Source organism: Durio zibethinus, chromosome 11 (genome assembly GCF_047325235.1).
Source record: "Durio zibethinus cultivar Kanyao isolate XHJ-2024 chromosome 11, ASM4732523v1, whole genome shotgun sequence".
NCBI classification, from domain to species: Eukaryota; Viridiplantae; Streptophyta; class Magnoliopsida; order Malvales; family Malvaceae; genus Durio; species Durio zibethinus.
In genome coordinates this window covers 14,485,162-14,510,283 of record NC_143172.1, presented here as the reverse complement: position 1 = coordinate 14,510,283, position 25,122 = coordinate 14,485,162, and the positions used below count along the sequence as shown (strand labels likewise).

The 25,122-nt window shown below is 29.4% G+C and overlaps 1 protein-coding gene across 3 annotated transcripts; it reads right to left on the bottom strand.

Moving 5' to 3' along the window:
- Positions 1 to 1,239: 1,239 nt before the first annotated feature.
- Positions 1,240 to 25,122, bottom strand: LOC111289828 (uncharacterized). 3 transcript variants are annotated; one of them, XM_022881171.2, is made up of 6 exons: positions 24,842 to 25,122; positions 23,740 to 24,238; positions 5,000 to 5,149; positions 3,033 to 3,128; positions 2,257 to 2,693; positions 1,240 to 2,060 (listed from the first exon to the last, which is right to left on the bottom strand). In XM_022881171.2, exons 2-6 carry the CDS (start codon positions 24,224 to 24,226, stop codon positions 1,431 to 1,433), a joined length of 1,800 nt encoding a protein of 599 aa, XP_022736906.2. In that variant the 5' UTR covers positions 24,227 to 24,238; positions 24,842 to 25,122; the 3' UTR covers positions 1,240 to 1,430. The 3 variants fall into 3 exon arrangements, with proteins under 3 accessions (XP_022736906.2, XP_022736907.2, XP_089624174.1); XM_022881172.2 differs by lacking the exon at positions 5,000 to 5,149; XM_089768048.1 differs by lacking the exons at positions 3,033 to 3,128; positions 5,000 to 5,149.

The following is a 25,122-nucleotide window of genomic DNA, read 5'->3' as shown; positions in this document are numbered from 1 at the left end:
TTATCATTTAAAATTATACATATTTAAGGGTTGAGTTATTTATCCAAATTCGAAAACCAATTCAAGTTTGAGAGAATTGAGATAAAAAATTAAAACTCGTTAAATAAATTTGGATACAATTTTTAGATTCGTGTAAATTTTGAACCGAATCTTGAATAAAAAATTTAAAACTCAAGTTCAACTATAATTCACATATATATAATTTATTTATATATATATATATATGAATTATATATAAATTAATTTACATATATATATAAATTAAAATTAAAAATTATATATTTTATTAAACATAATTTTTATTTTTAATTTTTACATGTATAATTTTTATTTTTAATTTATATATATATATGTAAATTAAATATAATTCTATTAAACTTAATTTAATCGTATTTTTTAAAAAAATTATTATATAAATTAAATTTAATGGGTGACTTTGGAATTTTTTTTTTTTTATAATTTGGATCAAATTTAAAAAATTTTAAAGCTTAAAATTTTAAGTTGAACTATATCTAAACAAACTTAAAAATTATTAATACTAAATATAAATTTGATTCGAATTTGATTCAATCCGACTCACAAATACCTTTACTCGAAACTAATAAAAATAAATATTATATTAATTAATAAATTTATAATTCAAATTTATGCATATTAAAATTTTTTAAAATTTAAATATTATATTAAATATTTAATTATAATTTAAATATTATCCATAATAACAATATTTTTGTGTTTTTAAAGGGAAGGCTAGGGGCATCCCTTTTTACAAACAGCCTTTGACACCTGCTCTCTTAAATGGTCACGTGATGGGAATTTTAATAGTGAAACCGGCGACTGCTTTTTATAAATTTTCTTTTTTGCATGTCATTGTAAAATTTCTCGAGTCCCAGCTCTTAATTTATGACTCTTTTGTGAATGAGTTTCGGTTTAACGGCAAGAAAAAATTTTTAAAGTTTTGTAGTGTATGGGTTTGGTTTAATTATATTAGATTTATTTAATTATATTTTAATTAATTAATTTATTTATTTTAAATTTTTTTATATAAATATAATATTTAATTATAATTGTAATTTTTTAATTGTAATTTGATAGAAAAAAAACCGTCGCCACTCCTTTATCTAGATTTTTTTTGGGGCACGTCTTTGGCATGTCACTTGTGATATCTAATCACAAGTGAAAAATAATTAATACACATAATTTATCCAAAAAGAAAATAGATCACATATACATCATCTATATAGTTAAATCCTGATTAATTAGTAAATATCTGTAAATTAAGGAACAAAGATGTACACTTAAAAAATAATGTACATTATTCGCAAACCACACATCTTGCAAAATGTCATAAGTAAAAGCCCATCTAGATTTAGGTAGAACGAAAGCTTGATGTCAACAGTCCTAACAACTTAAAAAAACCATTAGTTCAACTAGGTCCAGAGCTTTATTTTCTTATCAAAGATTCCTGCTCCATACGTTGAAATAAATATTTTGACAAGCAGAGGAAACTGCAACCAGACGAAGAGAGTGATAGGAATGGTAGCAAGTAAAATGATTGGAATGATTATCCACACTCGCCCTTGTAGCATGATAAAAAGGGTAGCACAAAAGGCTGCCATCATCGTCGCTATAGAAATGAAGAGTGTGGAAAGGCCAATGATCAACTTTTTTGGTAAAGAGATAAGGAAATCTTCCATTGCATAACGTGAGGTGAGAATGCCGAGGAACATCAACACTGAAGTCGAAGAAGTGAAAAGAGAAATGGCATCTGATACTATGAAAATCATAAATGCATCTTTGTAATACCGAGCATGCCCGCTGGTCAAGTATATGGGGAAACCACTGTTTTGATCGTTACCACCGGGAACAGTAAACGCTGCAGCAAACATAATGGTCATGATCAGAGTACCCACAACTGTTGATGAACTTGCTAATTTCTTCATCCATTCCTCCCCTTGTTTTGCCAACTCCTTATGGGTTCTATCAAACAATTGCCTTGCAGTTTCACCTTCATCATTTACATATCGTGTATGCACCTGTGGCACAATATTCTCCATCTCCTGCATGTTCAGAGTCAAGAAACTTCATCGCTGTTGTATAATATATATATAGAAGAATAATAATCTTAACTTTTGGGTATTTAGTGATATATTTTTCCTTAAAATAAATGGTTATGACTTATGAGGATATTGAGTTGAACATTCAAGGATGAAAAAAAAAGTCGTGTCAATGAAGTAGAAGTTAAAGGGCGACGACCTTAAACCACTGTAATTCTCTTTGCATCTGAAGAGCTGCACCTGATATTGCAGTAAGCTTAGCTTCAGATTCAGGACCCAAATTTGCTGCCAAATGTAATAAACTGTTGCTCTTGCAGTCCATCCAAACAAGGAAAGTCTTCTTGCTGGTATCAAACCCATAGATGAGGCTAAAAACTTTTTCTTGACGATATATGGTCGCAATCTTGAAGATGTCTCTTGCATTTTCATCGTTGAGCAATATTAAATCTGGATTGGCTTTAAATATCTCAACTATGGGCTCTGTTATCCCCTGCCTGGCAGCCACAAAGACTGCGCCATGCACTCCACCTTTAATGAGTTGTTCACCATCAATCGTAGCCGTATATTCACATACCCTGCGTAAAAATTCAAGGGCATTGGCATGGCTGCTCTTTAAATCATAGATTCTCTGGATTCCTGCACCAAGAATCATGATTGCTTGAATTCTGGGTAAAACTTAACTCGGACACAAACACAACAATTAACATAATAAGTTAATATATATGAATAGACATTTCATTTCTTAATTTTTATTACTTTTTTTGTGGCTTTCATGCGAATTGAGCAAATGAATTGGTGCCTGATTAGCTGGTGATAGTATTTAAACTTAACAATTGATATTATAATATTAGAAATTTAGAAGAGTTTTGGTCAAATTCTAACAAGTAACATTAATGTATAGGAAATTCATCACAAATAGTTACAAGATGAATTTTTAAATATGTTATGATGGACTAATTAGTTCGACAAAAATACCTTCGGTAATGATGTTTTTACTGTTGTTCTTTCCTCGTCCAGAAGTACAACTGAAATCATCATCACTTGAGGCTGCGGATTGCTTTACCTTTAAGCCTTCAAATAGATAAAATCAATACTGCACATCAAGCCAATATTACTAGATTCAAACGTGTTTGTATCCCAAGCCAACAAGAAAAAAACAAATTATAAGTTTCTCAGATGATCAACTATTAGTGAAAAACTTTTTTTTTATTTATTCTAAAACATAATTAATTTTGAAGATGCTAAACTCTATAGCTTAATATTTAAATTGAAATCAAATAACCTGATAATCACTTCACTTAATAAACAAGGCAGTGAAAATTTTGTAAGTTAACACCAAGGGGCCCATAACATAAAAAAGCTAAGCCAATGTGCTAAAAACATTCCTAAAATACACAAAATCCTTAATGAAGTAGCTCACAATTGATGATCATTCCAGCCAAGAGGAACCAATCTCATTAAAACTGAAAAAAGAACTCTATAGCTTCAAAGCTAACTCATGTTATAGGAACTTTTGAACTCCTTGCTTGCAACTTCATTCCCATAAAATCTAAATGGACTAATTATCAACAGTATTCACACTTTTGATTCCTTAAACACATTACAATTTACAACAATAATTTCCTCGGTTGAATCTCCAAAATTAGACCTCCCAGCTCTGAATATCTGGTTGCTGTCATCTATATCCATAATTGAATAATCTTGGTCTAATCAATTAAGAGCTCTTATTTATTTATTTATTTTTTGAACAAAAGATATCACAATCTGAAATAAGAAAAAAATTACAGATATTAAGATTTGAATTTCAAACTTAATAGATATCATATCTTTCAAAGATAATTGTAGGAGCCAATTGAGATAAACTTCAAGGCTTTTGGCATTGGAGTGTTTGGGAACACTGAATTCCAATAAACCTCCTATAATAGATCACCACGGGTCCCTCCAAATGCAAGCAAATAGACCAGAAAATAGCTCCACCAAAGACAACACTAGGTACATAGATTGCACTCAAAATAGTACCAAGATCACCAACAATGCTCTGCCAAATAAAATCAATTATCAAATTCAATTTCGCCTCTCATCACCTTTTCTTATCTACTTCTCTACAAGTACGTAGTCTACACATTAAATGATAGACGCTCAACTTCTACTCTAATCCATCACCTTTGCACTAGGACCTCCTTAACTTCCAGACAAGCTACAAACCCACAAAATATCATTTGAATATCAAAACACTTGCAATTCACTAATTATTACTCATTTTTAAATTAACACAAAATAAATAAAACATAAATATGTAAATTATCAAATTTATATGTTAATTTAATATAAATATACAAATTATCCGCGGTCATTCCTTCCTATTACTGTTGTTGAATTATTATATCCATTAGAACACACTCTCTCTGATCTATAATTGATTTTCTCTTTCAATTCCAATGTTTTTGTCCTCTTTTTGCCCACGAAACCATCATCTCCTAATTTTGTCATCTTTATCCTTACAATATGTTCTACCTGGTCTGCTTCAAAGGTATTTAAAGACTCTTCATCTTCTTTGAACGCACAAACTGGAACTATCCTTGAAGTCCTTTACAGTGTCAAACTCAAAATTGTCCTTGTAACCTTAAGAGCAAGGATCAATTCCGAAAAAATTTCATTAACCCGTACACTATACTTTTTATCATCAATCTGTAATTCAATCCATTCTTCAAATTTTGAAGCTGAATCAGTGTAAATACACAAAACTCTTCGATGAAAAGACTAAGTTCTAACCAAACCTCTACAGAGTCAAAGCAATTCTTCAAACAAACCCAATTATCTTTACTTCATTTCTTCAAACAAACCGATTCTTTTTCCTACATTTCTTCAAACTTTTATAAAATCATCTTAACTACTGTTAGAGAAATGAAATTGAAAATTTAAGGAAGAGAAGTGATTCTTACAAGAATATATCCATCTTTCCCAAAATGAAAGCTTAGTTCCACTAAGAAATAAGGAAGGAACATTACACAACGCCATAATGGGAATTCCACCGCTACCATCTTCAGTGATCGCCAAGTTCGGACTATATCGGATCATATCGAAAGCAATATCTGGTGATAAAAAAAAATTATATATAATATATGTACATATTAAAAGATGTCGAAGTATGAGGAATTATTATATATACATATCTTATATATAGGGTTAGTTCTAAACCCTACATATCATAATGGAGTAAATAATTAAAAAATAGATTTTGCTGATAAGAGTATCCTTAAGTATTTTTTAAGATTATCAGATGAAGTAATATAATTTTTGGCGAATCATCAATCTATATTTCGTTATTATCCAAAATCACACTTACAAGCACTACAAATTCACATATGCCTTGGTCTATTACATGAGATCTTACAACAAGAACCTCACAATCCTGTTGGTTCCACAACCACTTTTAGCAAATGAAAATGGTTCCAAGTCCGCTATTTGTTGATGTAGATCTTTTGTTCCAGTGATTGAATATTGACACCAAATGAAGAATCGAAAACTACAAGGAAATGATATCAAGACATGTCATGTTGACACTTTCCTTTAGACTTATTTGTCCTCATTATTTTTTTTGGATGCAATTCAAATAGTCTACGAGATACAATGAAACTTTATTTGAATTCACCTTGCATTAGTGGAATTCAAACCACTAAACACCCTTAAAGAGGCACAAAAATATCTAATCCTAAACTTGGTTTTCTGCAATAAAACAAAGTCTAAAAGACTTGTCTTCTTTTGATAGTGAGAGGGAGAAGATTTTGGCAGAGTTTCAGCACATATTTTCAGAACACAAAAACATATTACAAATAACTTCTAATCCACCTCTATTTATAGAGAATGAACCTAAGGAATGCGTCCCTTAACTTGTGTCATTTCAATAAACTAACATGTCTTTATATCTTAAAGACATCATGAATAATTATGGACATATTATTCACCTCTTTGATAGTGAAAGATTATAATCATGTATGAAAGAGTATATCTCATTTCAAGTGAAATTATTTAAAAAAAATCACACTTTTGGTCGAACATAAGGTCGAATGCCCATGATAAGGCATTCAAATGCCCTAGTGATTTTGCATTGATTTTTCTGAACAATAAGTAAGCATTCGAATGCCCTAACTTAATTTTCACATATTTTAGCTTATTCTTGTTTCCAAAGCTCTTTTTTTTTTTCAATCTTTCTTATCTTTGATTTCTCTTTCCTTAGTTAAAAATGATAATTAACTAATCCTTTTTCATTATTTTCAAATATTTTCAACATTTCCCCACCTATTTTCAAAATAGAACAAGTCAAACATTTTTGAAAATCTAATGCATAAGTAAAAGTATCATACATACCTAATTTAAAACTCACTTTAGTAATAAGGTGTTGTTGAATTAATCAAAATTATATGATAAAACTAAATCTTTGAACTAATAAATCTATGTGATTAGTCAAGCGTCAAATTACATATAACCTTTCACACTCAACAAAAGTCTTTTAGCAATGCTTGACACAATTTCACTGGCCATGTGTCTTGTATCTTTTTCATGGGTGTTTCAGAACCAAGTCCTTAGTTCCTAGATACAGCACCGCTTTCACTCATATAGGTGAACTCCATTAGAAATGTCACCATATAAGGCATTCCAACGCTTTTATTTATGTGTTATGCGTCCATTAAGATTTATAACTCAACCTCCTCCTTTTGTCCATACGGTTACAAGTACTTTTCGACCTTGCGATGGCATATATATCTTAAGTACTTGTAGTCACATTCAAATGATATGCTTGGAGGACTCATTAGAACTTAAAACTTAATGTCTTATTAAACGTTGAGTTGAGGTTCCATCATGTGTGCCTTAAATAGTGGGTTTATGTCTTATCCCTTATAAAAGTCTAGACATCATTTCTTTACAATTCCATTTATTAAAGGATTTATTTTTCTTAGCTTGACAAAGTATATGGTGCGCATCTATTGTCATATTCTTCACATAGCTTGCTCTAACCAATGTGTCTAGATTTCTTGTATTTGGCTCTTAGCCTTTGACAAATTAACTATTACAATAAACTTGTTGCACATTGGCTTAGACCCTAAGAAAATTATAACTTTTACTTTATTTTTTACTTGCCATATTCAATCCTTATGAATTCCATAAAATGGTAAACCTTTAATACATTATTATTTCTTCAAATTCCAAGAAATATTACCCCCATCATACATGTATACCAATCCATTTCTGGATTTATCATGTTGGTAATTCCACTTGCATTGATCTATCCTTTTCTTTATCGAAAGATTTTGTTACAGTATATAATATCTCATTGTTTCATGTATCACAAAAGTAATGTTTCACATTGTGGATGCCTTTGCATACATCAATCATTTATTTACTTTTATTTATTCCATTATGCAACTATCATTCTTTTTGCTAGTGTTGTATCTTTTACACAATAATAGGTTTGTTTTAGAATCTTTTTAATTTGGGAAAATTCACTTGTCATTTTATAAAGACTTTTATTCCCAAAATCACTTCCACAACAGTTTATTTTTATAAAAAACCTTTTGGCGCTTTAATTTGATCTTGGTTCATACCAACCATGTCATCTTCTTATAATTAAATGATGACAACTTGTTGAAGTAACTATAGATACTTTTAATCATATCATATATTTATGCAATATCATAAGTCAAAATTACTTTATCAAATGATAATAGCATTTCTTAAGAACTTAATTAAGCTCACTTAAGAACTAAACTTATTTACATACCTTATAACATTGTATTGGAATCCATAACTTTTTAGGTTATTCCATAAACACCATTTTGTCTAATTCACCTTTTAGAACTATATGGATCCTCATATCTTTTGGTAAATTATCATGAATGTTACAAGCATTCTTTTGTAGCCATTTATTCTTGCTACGTTGTATATGTAGCGTTCGATATATGTGTTAGTTCTCATAACATTTGTCTTTAATCTTATCTTTAGTCTATCAACTTTTATTTTATGAAATTTCATTTGTAACCTTATTGGTTTGCAACAAGATATTAAGCCTTATCCTTGGCCAAAAGTCCTTAAGCTTTTTTCAGTTAATCATTCATTGAGCATTATTACACACCAAAATGATGTCATTTTAGTATGCTCCAAATTATAAAATCCATCTCTTTTAATTAATTTTAACACTATTGAACAATTCAATTCTTCCGATTTACAAATCATAAATATTGCAAGTTTAACATGCATAATCATATCAATTATCTTGCACACAATCATAACAAATATTTATAATAGAAGTCACAATTTATTCTTTTCTTTTCTGTTGGCAGATCGAAGGTTGCTTATATCCATCAACTTCATGTGCTCGAATGCCATGGGTGGTTGTGTGTGCTGAATGCACTATAGGGCTAGTTATGTACCTTTCTAAAAGCAATTGATTTTGGGAGAGTTGGTAGCGCTTGAAGTCCTAAAAGTTGTATAAGAGCCAAGGTCACAAGTTTGAATCCTAGGTTGTTGCTAGGGGGAGATTGTTGACAGATTAGAGGTTAGCCGCATCCATCAACTCTATGTGTTCGAATGTGGTGGGCACTTGTGTGTGTTGAATGCACTATAAGACTAAGGTATGCATTCACCAAGACGTTACCTGATCGATCCCCTTGTTACCCAATCGATAAAGTCATGAACAATTTCCCTTATGTGCATCGTTTTGACCACTTAAAATCTGGACTTTCCTTCCTTCCTTGACCGACCAGAGTCTCTTTTCCTTTTTCCCAAAACATTTTCTCCTAAAACCCTAGGCATTCATGCTTCAATTTCTCTCAAAATTGGTCACTTTCAACCAAAATCTTTTGCAAATTGCTTTATATCTATTTGATTTCTTGCAAAATCTTCTTTAAAAATCTTTCAAATCACACAAAAATCTCCATTCATGCTTCTCACTCTAGGAAATTGATCCCCTTTTGTGCCTCCATTGAAACTACCTCATTTACTTAATTTTCTTACACCTCTCAAACATATTCTACTACTTGTCACCTACATTCATAAATTCCTTTATCAATTTCACATAAGCCTATATATTTTACTATTTCATTGTTTCCATGCACCTAAAACAAGACCTCCTCTTACCACAAAAAGAATCCACTAAGAGAAGCCTCTAATTCTTCAATCAAGCCTTCTTTCAACCAAAATTTCAAAAATCTTACAGTAAATAAGAGATATGAGACTCATTTTATTCATAGATAAGTCAAACAAGGAAGGGTAATCAATCTTAATTTCTTTCAATCTATTGGATTTCCATACTTACATGCTTTTGAGAATTTTGGTTGGATGAACTATTTTAGTTTGGATGGCATTGTTTTTTAGAATCTAGTAAGGATACTTTATAGTAATGCAAACTATATTGAATTTGATGGACATGGGAATAGGTATTATACTGATAAATTTAGGACATTTCTTATGGGTAAAGAAACAGTTATGGACAAGAATTTGTTGGTTGAAACTTTCATGTTAAAAGATAATTGAGACACAAACACTAGATGTGATATGCTTAGATTGGTCCAAGATATTTTTGAGCATGATGATTTGAAGGTTGCTCCAACTCAAGCTTCTAAGTTGAACATGCATGATAGATTGCTTCATCTTATCGTCACACATGTGTTAGCACCATTTGGAACCCAACGCTCCACCATTAGGAAACATGATTATTGGTGGATGTATAAGATCAAATATAAGGTGAACCCAATCTTGTGCACTTCATTTTTAATGATATGATGATGGTTAATCAAAACAAGAACTACACCTTGGTATATGGGATAGCCATTAGCAATCTACTTAGAAAGGTGGGTATCAATACTAGAAGTGATAAAGAGATTGTGACTAATCCTGCTAGTGTTATTGGAATTCATGCACTTCATAGTATGGAATACACTCAAAATATTGTTAGGGTATGAATTAAGAAAAGTGAATTTGAAATTGAGCATGAAGAAGAGCATGAGGTTCAAGATATTCCACAAGAAGTTTCACAAGATATTCCCCAAGAAGGTTTTTCTAGTCCACCATTTGATACCTAAGGAGCTTTGCAAATTCTTATGACTCAGATGAACAGTTTACACTCATTGATTGGGGATTTAAACTCTAGATTAAAAAGCATAGAACTAACCCAAAATGAGATGGTTTCACAAGTTCAATAAGTTAGGACTGATATTGGACTCATCAAGACGACACGAGCAAATGGAGCAGTGTTTTCATCATTTTTCTTCTTATCCTCCTCCACCTTGACTTATCCTTGGAACCAGGTTTAAATGTTTCTCCTACATGTCTTTCTTTTTTTTTTTTTAATTTTCTTTAAGACAGTTTATTATAGCATTAACTTTGGTACTTTGCATATAATGGCATGAACTTTTCTTTGCTTACTTGTGTGATTTTGAAATTCAAAGTTTATTATACATGATTATGTTGCTATGAAGGTACTATTGTAGTTATTCTCATTCTTGATATTATGATGCTATGTTGAGCTATAGTGTTGACATTCAATGATACTGGCCTTAGGTTGAATATAATATTATTGTCTTGAATTGATTGAACAAGTTAATCTTACATTGGTTATAGTATTTTTGCCTTGCTTTTGGATATTTTTTGCTATCACAAAAAATGGGAGAAGTTTGTTTGTGTATTGTGAAAATTTGCTAGTGAAAAGTTGTTGCTAAACTATTATTTTAATAATTGATAAATTTTTGTTATGTTCATAATGCAAAATTGGCTATTTAATTTTGTTGATCTTGCTTAAATTCAATGAGAGCTTTCTTAAAAGAGAAAAATGCTTTCAAAGCAAATTCTTTTTTACTATTGGTTTTGTCATATCAAAAGGGGGAGATTATTAGCCTTGAATTGATAAAAAATTTTGAAATGACAAAACAAAAATTTGCTAAACCTGAATTAAAATGATTTGAACTTAATTTGAATACTTTTTCAACTTTTAATCCAGTTAGAAATTTGTTTAAATTCATCTGGCATAGTTTAAAATTAAAATTGGGTAAAGTAACATAGAACGGATCGATCCTCCCTCAAGGGGATCAATTGATTTTTTGGCCAAAAAGCTTTCTTGTGCAAATTTCATGAAAACCAATCGATCCCTTCCTTGTATGGATCGATTGGTTCAAGGGTTTTAAAGACAGATCAATCCTCTCATGAAAGGATCGATTGGTCTTTTACACAGGATGAAAATTTTTCTCCAGACTTCGAGAAAGGATTAATCACCCAGACTAGGGGATCGATCACTTGAACAAGGGATCAATTAGTACTAAATATGGATCGATTGGTTATGCCTTTTCATACGTAAAATTGTTTGAATTTTAATTGATCCAATCGATCCCCTCATGCCCATAATGCTTGCAATGGCTATTTTTATCTGTAATTGTACAAAGGCTCCAAGCAATTAATGTAAGCAACAGCTATCTTCCATTCTCAACATATAAATGAAGGTCTTCCACCATATTTAAAGCAATCAAGAGCTAAGAAAATTTATTGCTTTCATCTACCATCTTTATCAAGCATTAAAGAGCATCTTAGTGTGAGAAAAGTGAAAAAATTCTTGTTGTATCAGACTTTCTCTTGATATTCTACTTAATCTTAATTTGTACTTCAAATTAGCAAACATCCAACCTTAGAAAGATTCTTTAAGTTTGCAAAGCACTTTAAAAACTTGTATTGTGAGGTTGTAAGCTTAAGGGGGAGGATAACCCTTAAGAGATTGTGTTGTTGTTTATGTAGAGCTTTAAAGAGCTAGGTTGTAACTTTCAACATATAGTGTATTGAACTCCTTAGTAAGTGAGGCTAAAGGAGAGGACGTAGGTGCCTAAAGGAAACGCTGCACCTCTATAAATTTTAGTGTTTGATTTTCTATCACTATTTCTTGTTTTTAAGATTATTAGTACTTATATTTGTTGTGTTTACTTGCTTAGAAAAACCTATTTGTGATCTTTCTGCTTGTTGGATATTGAATTTACAAAAAATTTATTATCAACCAATTTGCCCCTTCTTGGTTTAATTCAAGTCTTTGAGCTAACATTTTCTTTAATCCAATATAAATCATATGCATTTCTATGAATCAATTCAAGCATTTTGAGAACATAATTATATATTTTTTTAAATTCCTAAATATCTTATTAAACATGTAAATTATTCAAATTTAACAATTACATGCTTAATCATAGAATCATTCAAACCATGCTTTTATCTGAATTCATGCATTATAAATAACATGCTAAAATAATTACCATAGCAATGAAGAATTTAATCATGTTTTCTTATTCATAGTTCTTTTTCAAAGCACATTCCATATTTGAACAAAATTACATTGACTTTGTTCCACTATAACCTTGAATCCAAATTTATTAAGCAATCTGTAAATGTAAATTTATAATGCTTATACCTTTTGGTTTCAACATGAAGGAATTCTTATGTTTTAGCACATTTCCTTTTTTATATTATAATGCTTTGAATCATCCTTACTATCATATAGTGTAGCACTTCATTTACCCATCAAGCCATACTATTCATATCTTTTGATATTCTTTCAACAAGTTTAGCCTTATTGTTAATGGTGCCTTATCATTAATAAGATGTATTTAGTCATTTTAAGACTTTATTTTAATAAAGCATGTACCCTTTAATTATAAAACTCATGGCATTAACATAAGGTTATTTATTAGACCACTTTTCTTTCGTCTCATGTATTTTGACACTTGAATTTTTTATTTTTTCTTATGTCTAGTGTTTGTATTCTTCTTATTGAAGATTAAACGCTAGCATCTAAAGAGTTATATTTTAGTTTTATAAAATGACCCTATTGAAATTATATAGAAATTGATAGTAATATTTTATTATTGAGGACAACATGGATTTAAAAAAATCTATTTATATAACACTACATAGTCATTTCCACATAATTTATTTATGAAACAACTAATCATATCATTTAAACATGCAGATAACCAAGAAGTAACTAAAACTTATCTAACCATTGGTGAAAACCAATATAATCTTGGTTAGAACTATTCTTTTTCTTTTTGCTTGCCTAATGTCATTTCTGAAACTTAACAACTATCCTCTCAAAATCCTTGTACTTTTCCATACCGATATCAATATTGAAACAAGCACTATAAGTCTAAAGATTGTTGGTTCCATGACCATTTCTAGCTGATGAAAATGGTTCCAAGTCTGCTACTTCTTGATGTAGATCCCTAGCACCAGTGGTTGAATATTTGCACCAAATGGAGAACTAAAAACTACAAGGAAATGGTTTTAAGGCATGTCATGATGACACTTTCCTTTAGACATATTTACCTCACCATTTCTTGGAATGCAACAAGGTTTTTCAAATAGCCTACAAGATGCAATGAAGTCTTGTTTGAATTCAACTTGCGTTAGTGAGATTCAAACCATTAAACACCTTGAAGAGACAAAAAGAAAATTTAGTGTTAAACTAGGTTTTCTACAACAAAACAAAGTCTAAGAGACTTGTCTTCTTTTGAGATTGAGAGGGAGAAAATTTTGGCAGAGCTTCTGCACATATTTTCATTACACAAAAACATACTACAAATGTCTTCTAGCCATCTTTATTTATGGAGAATGAACCTAAAGGTTGTGTCCCTTAACTTGTGTCATTTTAATGAACTAACATGTCTTTATATCTTAAAAACACTTTTATGAAGAATTGTAAACATAATTCTTCATTTTTCTAATAATGAAAAATCAAATATGAAAGAGTACTACTTCTTGTTTCAAGAGACATCATTTTTAAAAAATCACACTTTTGATTGAACAGAAAGGTTGCTTTCAAATGGCCATAATAAGACATTCAAATGCCTTAGTGATTTTTCATTGATTTTTCCAAAACAGAAAGTAAGTATTCAACTACCTTATGTAGGGTATCCAAATGCCCTAAAACAAAAAGCAAACATTTGATTGCTTTTTGCATGACATTTAAATGCCTTAACTTCACTTTCACATATTTCAACTTATTCTTGTTTCCAAAACTTGTTTTTCAAGCTTACTTACCTTTGATTTCTAATTTCCTTAGTTAAATATCATATTTAACTAAACTTCTTTCACAATTTTAAAAATATTTCCAATAAATCCTAAAGTAAAACATTAAACATTATAGTGGTGCTTGCAATCCATTCTTATTCGAAATGAATATCAATGAGGATGGGGATAGTACTACCTAGTTCTCTATGCTCATCAACCCAATTAGAGGTTTTTTTTGCCTTCTTTCTTACACAATTGATTCTAAACCATTTAAAACATACATTCCATGCCTTGATATCCTTAATAACTAGTATAATTCTCCATTGTCCTATTCTGTCTCCTTTTACCAATTCATTTCTCAATATTTTAGAATCGTTTTCCAATACAATCTTCCGATATTCTTTTTTTTTTGCTAGCAACACTCACTTTTTTAGTACTTAGACTCACTTTTTACCATCTTACTAACACCATCTATCAATTCTTTCTTATGAATCCTAACCACCTTTCCGAACCTTGCTTCTTCTGAGTCTTACGAAATGGCATCACCACAGTTTATCTTAACCCACCCCTCTTCAGTAGCACTTCACTTGTCCTATTTAGCCTCATTTCTTCTACCTTTTTTATCAATATGACTTTTTAACATGTTCAAATACTTAGCAACAACACCTTTAATTCTATCCCCTGTCAAAATTATCTTAGGTTTCTTCTAATATATGGCATCATTCCTTATTTTCCATATATACCAACATACAAAAGAAATAATAACTTGTAACCTTCTTCTATGATCCGTCGTCTCCACCTTTAAATGTTGATAGTTTAGAATATTATGTATCCCACATTGAATAGAAAGATCATATGTATATAGTTTAAAATAGACTACTTGTATTGTTTAAGTAATTGAACTAAATGCCAGAATGGACCAAGTCATTTGAACGTACTAAAAACTTTTCTTGTAGGTCAAACAATTTTAAAAGTCAAAGATTAAGCACTTGGACACTTGGGGCACTTGGGTTTGTTTAGTAAATAAATTTATTTTTTATTTAAATCTTTTACCCATTTAAATTTTGGAATATTAATAAAATATTATTTTTATTCTAAATAAGCATGTTTGAATAGAAAGACATGACTGTCTGAATAAGCATGTTTGCACAAAAAAGCAAAATTGTTTGAATAATTTTATTTGGACAAAAAAAATCACTATGCAAATTGTCATGACTTTTTGAATAAGAATTTTGTAATTGTTCATTTATTATAAATAGATCCTTCTACTTTGACTAATTTCACTGAGTCGAATTTGGAGAGTTTTAAAATTTTGTTGTATCTTATAGGAATAATTACCTTTAAGACAGTATTCTTTATGCCTCAAAGTCATTTTTTCTTTCTTATTATTTCTATTTTCTCAAATTTTTTAATAATTTAAAGGCAATTATGATGGCTATTACATATACTGTTCCCTTACTGCTATTGATTTGGAATCAAGTATAAAGGTTCATTTTCAGAATTAACATGTAATCGAACTTGATCATTTCAACGAATTAAACTACATTAGGTGAAAGTACAAAATGGTTTCCCTATTAACTGGATTGAAGATGTTTTATGTATTTGATCCAAATTTGGAACCAATTCCAGAGCCAACTCCTAAAGACTCTGATGATATTTATGCAACAAGAAGCAATTGTGAAAAAGATGAACTAGTCTGTCTAGGTTACATTTTGAATTTAATATCCGATCGTCTATATGACCTATATAAAAATATGAAAACACTAAAGGAAATTTGGACTACTCTTGAACACAAGTACATAAACGAAAAGAAATGTAAATTTCTAGCCTTGAAATACTTTAAATTTTCCATACGTCATCCAATCATAGACCAAGTGCATAAGTTTTAAAAGCATCTAAGTTAAGTGAGTTGGAATTAAGATTCCTAATTTACTTCAAGTTGGAGTTATTTTGTCAAAACATCCTTCTTCTTAGAATGGATATAAAAAAAAGGTTCTACTTTCACTAGATACTTTCACTATTGAAGAATTTTAGACTCATTTAAAAACTAAAGCAGAAAATCGTACAAGAGATGCACTCTTCCTTAGAGGTTCTAATGTGAACTATGTGAGTGAACAAAATTTTCAAAAAACTCACAAGTTTTTTTAAAAATCTCAAAACAATTTTAAGGTTAAGAAGAAGGGATTCGAGAAATCTAAATTTAACAAGAATAAAATGTGTATCTATTGTGGAAGGAAAGGATATTTTATTAAAGATTGTAGATTTAAAAATGCTGGAATTAAGATAGGTTCTAGTTTAGAAAATAACGCAAATCTGGTAGAACAAGAATCAAAGAACTTATTACAATGGTAACCGATATGCAAATTGGAATGATCACTGAAGTTCATATGGTTACTGTAAATAAATCATCTAATTGGTGGCTAGATTCTGGTGTAACAGTTCATGTTTGCAACAATAAAAAGCAATTCAAGACTTGTGAAAAATACAAGGGACCCGAAAATATCCTTGTAGGAAATCATGTTCCTACCAAAATGATTAGAAAAGAATGGTTGAATTGAAATTCACCTCAGGATAGAAATTAACTTTACTTAATATTTTCCATATTCCTGAGATTAGAAAGAACATTGTATCTACAAATCTATTATGTAAGAAAAACTTTAAGATTGTACTAGAGTATAATAAAGTTATAGTATCTAAAAATGATTTATTCATTGAGAAAAGATATTACAATGATGGTATGTTTAAACTACGTATTAATGAAATATATAATATTTCTATTTATATTGTTGAGCATTCTTCTTTATTATAGCTTGCTAGATTAGGACATTTAAATTACCAATATATGAATCATATGTCTAAGCATGGTTATATAACATACCAAAAAAAATCATGACACTAAATATGAAATATGTAACAAAGCAAAATTACCAAGAAATTTTTTCCTAAAGTTGAAAGAAATACAAAATTGTTGGAACTTGTACATTATGATATTTGTGAGTTTAATGGTTTATCAAGAAAGGGAGGAAAAAGGTATTTTATAACATTTATAGATGATAGTTGTTGTTTTACTTTTGCATATCTAATGAGAACAAAAGATGAAGATTTTGATAAATGTAAAGAATATAAATCGTTTGTTGAAAATCAAAAGGAGAAGAAAATCAAAATTCTTCGAACCGATAGGTGTGGGGAATACTTTCTAGATTCATTTTCTCTTTTTTATAAAGATAATGGAATTATTCATCAAAAGACAGCCCCTTTATGCACTTCAACAAAATGGTTTACCTGGAAGAAAAAATAGAATCTGAGTTGATATAGTAAATAGTATGCTGTTAAATGCTAAATTACCTCTAAATCTTTGGGGAGAAACATTTCTAATAGCATGCCATATACATAATAGAATTCATTCAAAGAAATTCTTGAAGACACCATATGAGTTTTGGAATCATAGCAGAAAACCAAATTTGGATTATTTTAAAGTATGGGGCAGCATTGCGTTTTATAAAGTACCTAATCTTCATAAATCAAATTTTGGACCTAAAGGAATTAAAAACATTTTTGTTGGTAATGCATAGAATTCAAAGGCATATAAACTTCTTGATTTAAATAGTAATGTTATTGTTGAATTTATTCATGTAGAATTTTTTGAAAATAAGTTTATATGTGATATTGAGAGTGATATGGAATAATAAATTGAAATGATTCCTACGATTGTTAATATAAGAAAAGAAAGTAATAATTAAGTTGAACTTAGAAAGAGCCAAAGAACTAGAAAAAAGAATTTTTTGCATTCTAATTTTGTTTCTCAATATTCTATTGTTTTCTTAGTAGAAGGAAATAGAACCAAAGTGTTTAATAAAACAACAATTCTACTAAATGTAGAAGAAAACCCTAAAACATTTAATGAAGCTATGACTTCAAAAGATATTACTTTTTAGAAAGAAGCTATTAATGATGAAATAGACTCAATTATGTCCAATAGTACATAGAAGAAAACCCTAAAACATTTAATGAAGCTATGACTTCAAAAGATATTACTTTTTAGAAAGAAGCTATTAATGATGAAATAGACTCAATTATGTCCAATAGTACATGGATCTTGGAAGTTCTAAACCTATAAGATGTAAATGGGAATTCAAAAGGAAATATAATACAACTTGTTCTATACAAACCTTTAGAATGAGATTAGTTGCAAAAGGTTTTAAATGAAAGGAAGGCATAGATTATTTTAATACATATGTTCTAGTAGCTAGAATAACATCCATTAGAGTTCTTATAGCTTTGGCTTCCATTTATAAATTACATGTACATCAAATAGATGTTAAGATAGCCTTTAAATGGTGACTTAAAGAAAAAAGTAACTATAAGGTTTTATTCTTCCAGGTTTGTAAATTGTCACTTTATGGACTAAAGCAAGCTTCTAAACAATGACATGAAACGTCTGATTCAACCATATTGGCCAATGGTTTTAAACAAAATGGAGCTAATAAGTGCATTTGCTTAAAATTTACTAAAGAATATGAAGTTATAATATGCCTCTATGTTAATGATATGTTAATTTTTAGTACTAATATGATTGGCATAAATGAAACAAAAAGGTGTCTAATTTCTAATTTTAAAATGAAAGATTTAAATAAAGTTGATACCATTTTAGGAATTAGAGTTAAGAGACATAATAACGGTTTCATACTTAATCAAAGTCATTATATTGAAAAACCGCTTAATAAGTTTAAGTATCTTAATATAAAAGAAGCCAATACTCCATATGATACAAGTATAAAGTTAACAAAAAATAAAGGTCATGTAATTGCACAACTTAAATATGCTAGCGTTATTGGAAGTATTATGTACGCTATGTATTGTACTAGGCCAGATATAGCTTTTGCCATTTGCAAGTTATCAAGATATACAAGTAAGCCTAGCATAAGTCATTGAAAAGCCATAGGAAGAATTCTTGGTTATCTTAAAAGAACTAAGGGTTTTGGCTTATTTTATTTGGAATATCCAACAGTTTTGAAAGGATATTTGGATGCAAGTTAGATCACTAGTATAAGTGACAATACATCCACTTTAGATTGGACCTTTACTCTTGGAAATGGTGCAATTAGTTGGGCAGCCAAGAAACAAACTTGCATTTCACATTCAACTATTGAATCTGAATTTATAGCTTTAGCTAAAGCAAGCAAGAAAGCATAATGGCTAAGAAATTTTTTAATGAATGTCATAACGTATAGACCCATAGACCTATTGCTAGACACAACTTAAGTGGTTGTCACTAATTTTTTTGTTTAGGTGCGATTAGTTACCTAAGTAAATCTATTCTTTTGAGAAAATCCTAAGCTTGACTTAGGATCTCTAAAGAATAAGTTCTGGTCTATTAATCAAAACAGAGTTAAGAAGTTCGGTTATGTATTGAAAAAGTTATAGTATCCCCCACATGTCAATCCAAATGACGGTACCATTTAATTTTAAATTATCCTAAGGGTCTATGGTTTTAATGGCATTTTATTAAATTTTAATGTTTAAATATTGAAAATAATTTTTAAGATTTTTCTATCATTCTAGTAGAATTTTTAAAAATAATTCATCACCTCAAGAGTATTCAACAATCGCATTTGTTCTTAAAAAAGCTCCGTTATCAGAAAAAGACTTAATCATTTTTTTATTGAATCTTACTTTATTGAAAACATATCTAAATTTTTCACCATTTGGAGCAAATTTAGAAATATTTTTCACTTAGAAATTTCTTAAATAATCATCATTTTGCATTACTAAGAATTTTATCATCGAAATTTATTTTTTATTTTAGTGAGTTTTATTTTCAATTTTTATTGTATTAAAAATTTTATCTAAATTCTCCAACATTCTATAGAAACTTTTCATTTAAAAATTTTCTAAAAATTCAACCATTCTTCATTTCTGGAATTTCATCATTTGGATAATTTTCATTTATTTTTTAAACAAATTTATAAGTTATGTTTTTTATTTTATTTTGAAAATAAATACAATCACTTTTGTTGAAACTTCATCTAAATTATTCCACCATTTGGGCTAAATTTAGAGAAGTTCCTCACCAAGATATTTCTTAAAAAATTAACCATTTGTAATTTATAAAAATCTCATCATTGAATAATTGTCGTTGTCATTTATTTTTATAGTTGAACTATAAATTATTTTAATTTAGTTCAATAACTTTTTATTAAATCATATTTTTACATTTTTAGGACCCAATAATTAACATTTCCTCATCTAAGCAAATAATTAAAAATAAATAAATAAATAAAATGATATTAAAAAATTAAGTAAAGAAGAAAAAGAGAAATACCAAAAGTTTAGACTAATACCTTATTCAAAATAGGCCTAGTTTGGCACTAGACTTAGCCCTTATTTCCAAACGGGCTTGAACACACAAAGATTGAGCCCGGTTTGTATCCATTAGGGCCAAACTTAAATTTAACATTAATTCAAATTTGGCCCAAAACTCTTCTTTATTCTTTTTCTTTTTCAATACAAACTCAATTTATTCGTTCTTTTGGCATTATTCCTTTTTCCTTCTAAAAAACGAAAAGTCTCCAACCTTTCTCTACACATGATTTATGGCCACCACTGCCAGCCATTGTGCTATCACAAGCCATCGTGCCGCTATCGGCCATTGTTTTATGCCACTGACCAGAGTCGATTTGAGCCTAAAACTTCCTCGAAGCTTCATCTCGGCCTCCTTGTCTCGAATCTGAGCTTGGATTTTCGAAAATCCCCCTCAAATGCCCTAGATCCAAAGTTAAATACTGTAGCTTTCTTCCACCACTTCAGCATCTTCTCGTGATCCAGTTTGACTGAAATTACAATATGTTTTTCTCCTCTCCGTTCTCTTTATGTTTGTGGGTTCCAATTCCCAAGAATCACCCCAGCCACTGTCAACCACCACAACTGCCATCAGCGTTGCTACTGTTCTCCACCTCGTGACACCGGTTCCAAACCAACAACACTTCTCTTTCGTCACTCTTGCCATTGTGAATTCTTAACTATGATTCACTACAATTGGGACTGGCTTGAAATTAGGTTTTTGGTTTGCTATTTTTGGGTTTGTTAGAGACCGCATATGGGGATTGGAGATTGCAGAGGTGTAAAATGGGTTGCTTGTTGGATTTTTGAAATTGTGGTTTGGTTTCTTTTGATTATTAATTAAGGTTGGATCTTTGATTGTGTTTGTTTCTCTTTTTGGATTGTTGCTAAAATTGCTAGGTATAGGTGATGTGGTACAGTTTTGCTGAGTGGTGAGATGGGCAGGTTGTCAACAATGAATTGGCATTGATGTAGAGATGGCAGTGTTGATAAAAGGGTTTTTCTTTGGCCGATTGCTTTTTCTGTAATGGTTGCCCCCTTTCATTGTCAACTATAAATCCATGTTATAAGGAAAAATTTAGCAGTCCCAAGAATTTCATATTGGATTTGTTTCAAAGTTAAAGATTATCTCCCAAGTTAATCTCAAATTGTTTTTTATGAGGATTATTACTAAGTACCAGTCTAATTTACCAACTTCAAGCCTTTTTTATGTTTCCCTTTTTTTTATAAACAATAATAATAAATGAAAAAAAATAAAAATGAAGATAAAATAAAAATAAAAGTAAAATAAAGATGAATGAATAAAATAAAGAATAAAGATAGAATGAAATAAAAATAAAGATAAATACAAGAATAAATATAAAATAATGATAAATACATTTATAAATATAAAGATAAAAATAATAAAATAAAATGAAATAAAATATAAAATTGGACTTTTTGGGTCTACAACTAAATTGAACCTAATTGACTTAGACCTCAGATTAAATGGGGTATCTACAATGGATATAAAGTTATGGCGACAACCAATTACAACAATTTCTTTATATTATGATAGTGAAGCTACAATGTCTAGAGTTTATAATGAAATTTATAATGAAAAATTTACACACATTAGTCTAAGACATGACATGACTATATCAGAGAATTGATAAAAAAATGGGATAATAACCATAATGTATGTTAAATTTGCTAACAACTTAGCATATCCTCTTACCAAGGCGCTACCTAGAAATTTGGTAAGAAACACCACAAATGGAATGGGTTTAAAATTTCTTTTAAACACCAATAATGGGAACCTAACTTTGAATTAATAATCTCTAATTACAAAGTTTAATAGGTAACAATAAGTTATTATTATATATTTGTAAATACTAGTCAACCCATTCTAAATATTTGAAATACTAGTATGAACCATTGCATAAATGGAGGTTGAGACTAAACTCTTAATGAAAATTGAGATTAGAGTCTTAATGGAGTCTATAATTAAATGTCTATAGCAATAGAGACATAAATAAGAAACTATACCTATATAAATTCTGAAGTGCTGCCACTTTAATAAGAAAATTGAAAATTTTCTTGTAAATGTTTGTGACTAAGGATAAGCATATGGTCATAATAATGCTAAAACGATTATAAACCTCAAATAGAAGATTAAGTATTATCTGTGTTATATCTTTAATTTTAACATTAAAAGTTGAAGTTTAATCTGCGGACACCATCAATTTCGTTAGAATTCTAAGGTATATACGCTAATTGAAGGTTCAAATAAAAAAAATACATTCTTGTATTCATAATATGTATTTGTATAAAAAGTTAAAAACTAAGCACCAACATTCCAAACTAGTAGAAGAATGTTCGTAATATAGAATGTGATATAACCCATATTGAATAAAAAGATCATTTGTATTATTTAAATTGTTTAAATAACTGAATTAGCTGCTAAATTGGGCCAAGTCAATTGGGCTTGCTTCTACTAGGTTAAACAATTTTAAAAGTAAAAAATTGGGCACTTGGATAACAATGGGGGTTATTTAGTAAATAGATTTATTTTTTATTTAAATTTTTTAGTTCTTTAAATTTTGAAATATTAATAAAATATTATTTTTATTTTTATTTTGAATAAGCATATTTGAATAGAAAAACATAATTGTTTGAATAAACATGTTTGAATAGAAAAATATAACTTTTTGAATAAGCTTTTTTTGAATAAGAAAACATGACTATACATATTGTCATGACTTTTTAAATAAAAATTATGTAATTGTTTGTGTATTATAAATAGATCTTTTTACCTGACTAATTTTACTAATGTTGATTTGGAGAGTTTTAAAATTTTATTATATCCTATAGACATAATTACTTAGAAAATAATGTTTTTCACATCTCAAAATCATATTTCTTCTTTCTTGTTATTTCTATTTTCTCAAATTTTCTAACACTAAATTCATCACTTCCTTTAGCCATTCATGAAGTAATATCTCAATGTATTAAAAATTAATATCACTGTATTCAATACAACAACGTTACTATAAATAATATCTTAATTAACTAATTTAAAAAAAAAAAAAAAAAAGAAAACTCCTTAGCAAAACTCTAATGAACCCTTAAAAAATGTCACGTTTCTATTTTCTAATAATAAGTGTGGATCCATACATGCATCACATATTTTAAAATAGTGTCGCATTGTGATTTTTCCGGTCTAGAATGACACGGTTAGAGGATAGATCTGATATTTTCTTTAAAGGTAAGTGATGGCAAGAAACAGGAAAATTGGAAGTGGCAAATGGAGCTTATTCAAACTTACCAAACATTTTGTGGCGAATACAATTAGAGAGCAACTCAGATCCATAAATTCCATTGTCCTGGCGCAGGAAGTCAATTGGAGTGACAGAGTATAGATAGTGAGTTGTATCAATGTGGTTTCCGTTACATGCCAGCTGAACTGGACTTTTTCCCTCTTTGTTTAAAATCGTAACCAAGTTGTTGTTCCTCTTGAACAAGCATTGTGCGATCTTGGTATCTCCATGAACAGCAGCGTTGCTCATGGCTGTATTGCCCATGCTATCAGTTACTAGAAGATCTTCTTCCGACATGAATTTCACCAAAAACTCGACAATCTCTGTCTGACCAGCAGCAATTACGGCACGGAGAACAGTCTTATCACTCAAAAGTTTAGCTGTTAATGGAGAGGACGAGTTGTAGAAGAGCGTCTTTATGGTAGCCGAGTCACCACTAATACCATATATAGCCTTGAGACAAGTCAGAAGAGCACTGCGTGAGGGATTCTCCATTCCTGCGTTTCCCTAAAACCACATAATAAAATTTTCATAAAATTTACATATTGTTGTCTCCCGCAGAAAGGATTGTATGAGGGACTGTAATCACACTATTAAAAAAAACTAATCATTTATTACAAATCATATATATGAAATATTGAAATAAATATTCACCATTTCATATAAATTTTTTATATATAATATGTATAACCTTTTAAGGTTTTTGATAATTCCTAGAAATATGAAAGAATTTTTTGTGAGATTCTACACAGGAAACGGTTTAATTTCCTATATTTTTTAAATTTCTCAAATAATTGGTTATCTTTTTTATTATGTATCTAATTGTGTTAGGAATATTTATTCAAATTTTAAAAAATATGATTATATATTTTTGAGATTTTTTTTAATTGATTAGAGATATTGTTTGATAAACAAAATATATTGATAAGCAAGAATTCTAAAACTAAAAGAATTTTTGGTGGACAAATTAGTGGGTTAATAAGTGGTGAGAATTTCAACGACGTGAAATATGAGAAAAAAAAATGTAAATTAAAAATTTTTATTAAAATTGAATTGTATCTAAAATTATTAAATTTGAAAAAATAAAAGAACATGAGAATCATCACTTACTTCTTGGCCTGGGTGATTGAATAAGAAAGAAAGTTTCTGGTTTTCAACTGTACTCAGTGATCGGGAACTGCAAATACCTTGAATCTGTGGTTGCTGATATTCCCCCCAAGTCTCGACCTACTTTTCCTCCAACACCCAGTTCACTAGTTTTCTTTCAACACAAGCATTTAAGTGTCTGGCAGATCTTCCCCAACAAACATAATAAATACACTTTTTTATTTGTTAATTTTTAATATATTTTTCGTGCACAATCCTCAGTATTTCCATCCATTAATTGTGAA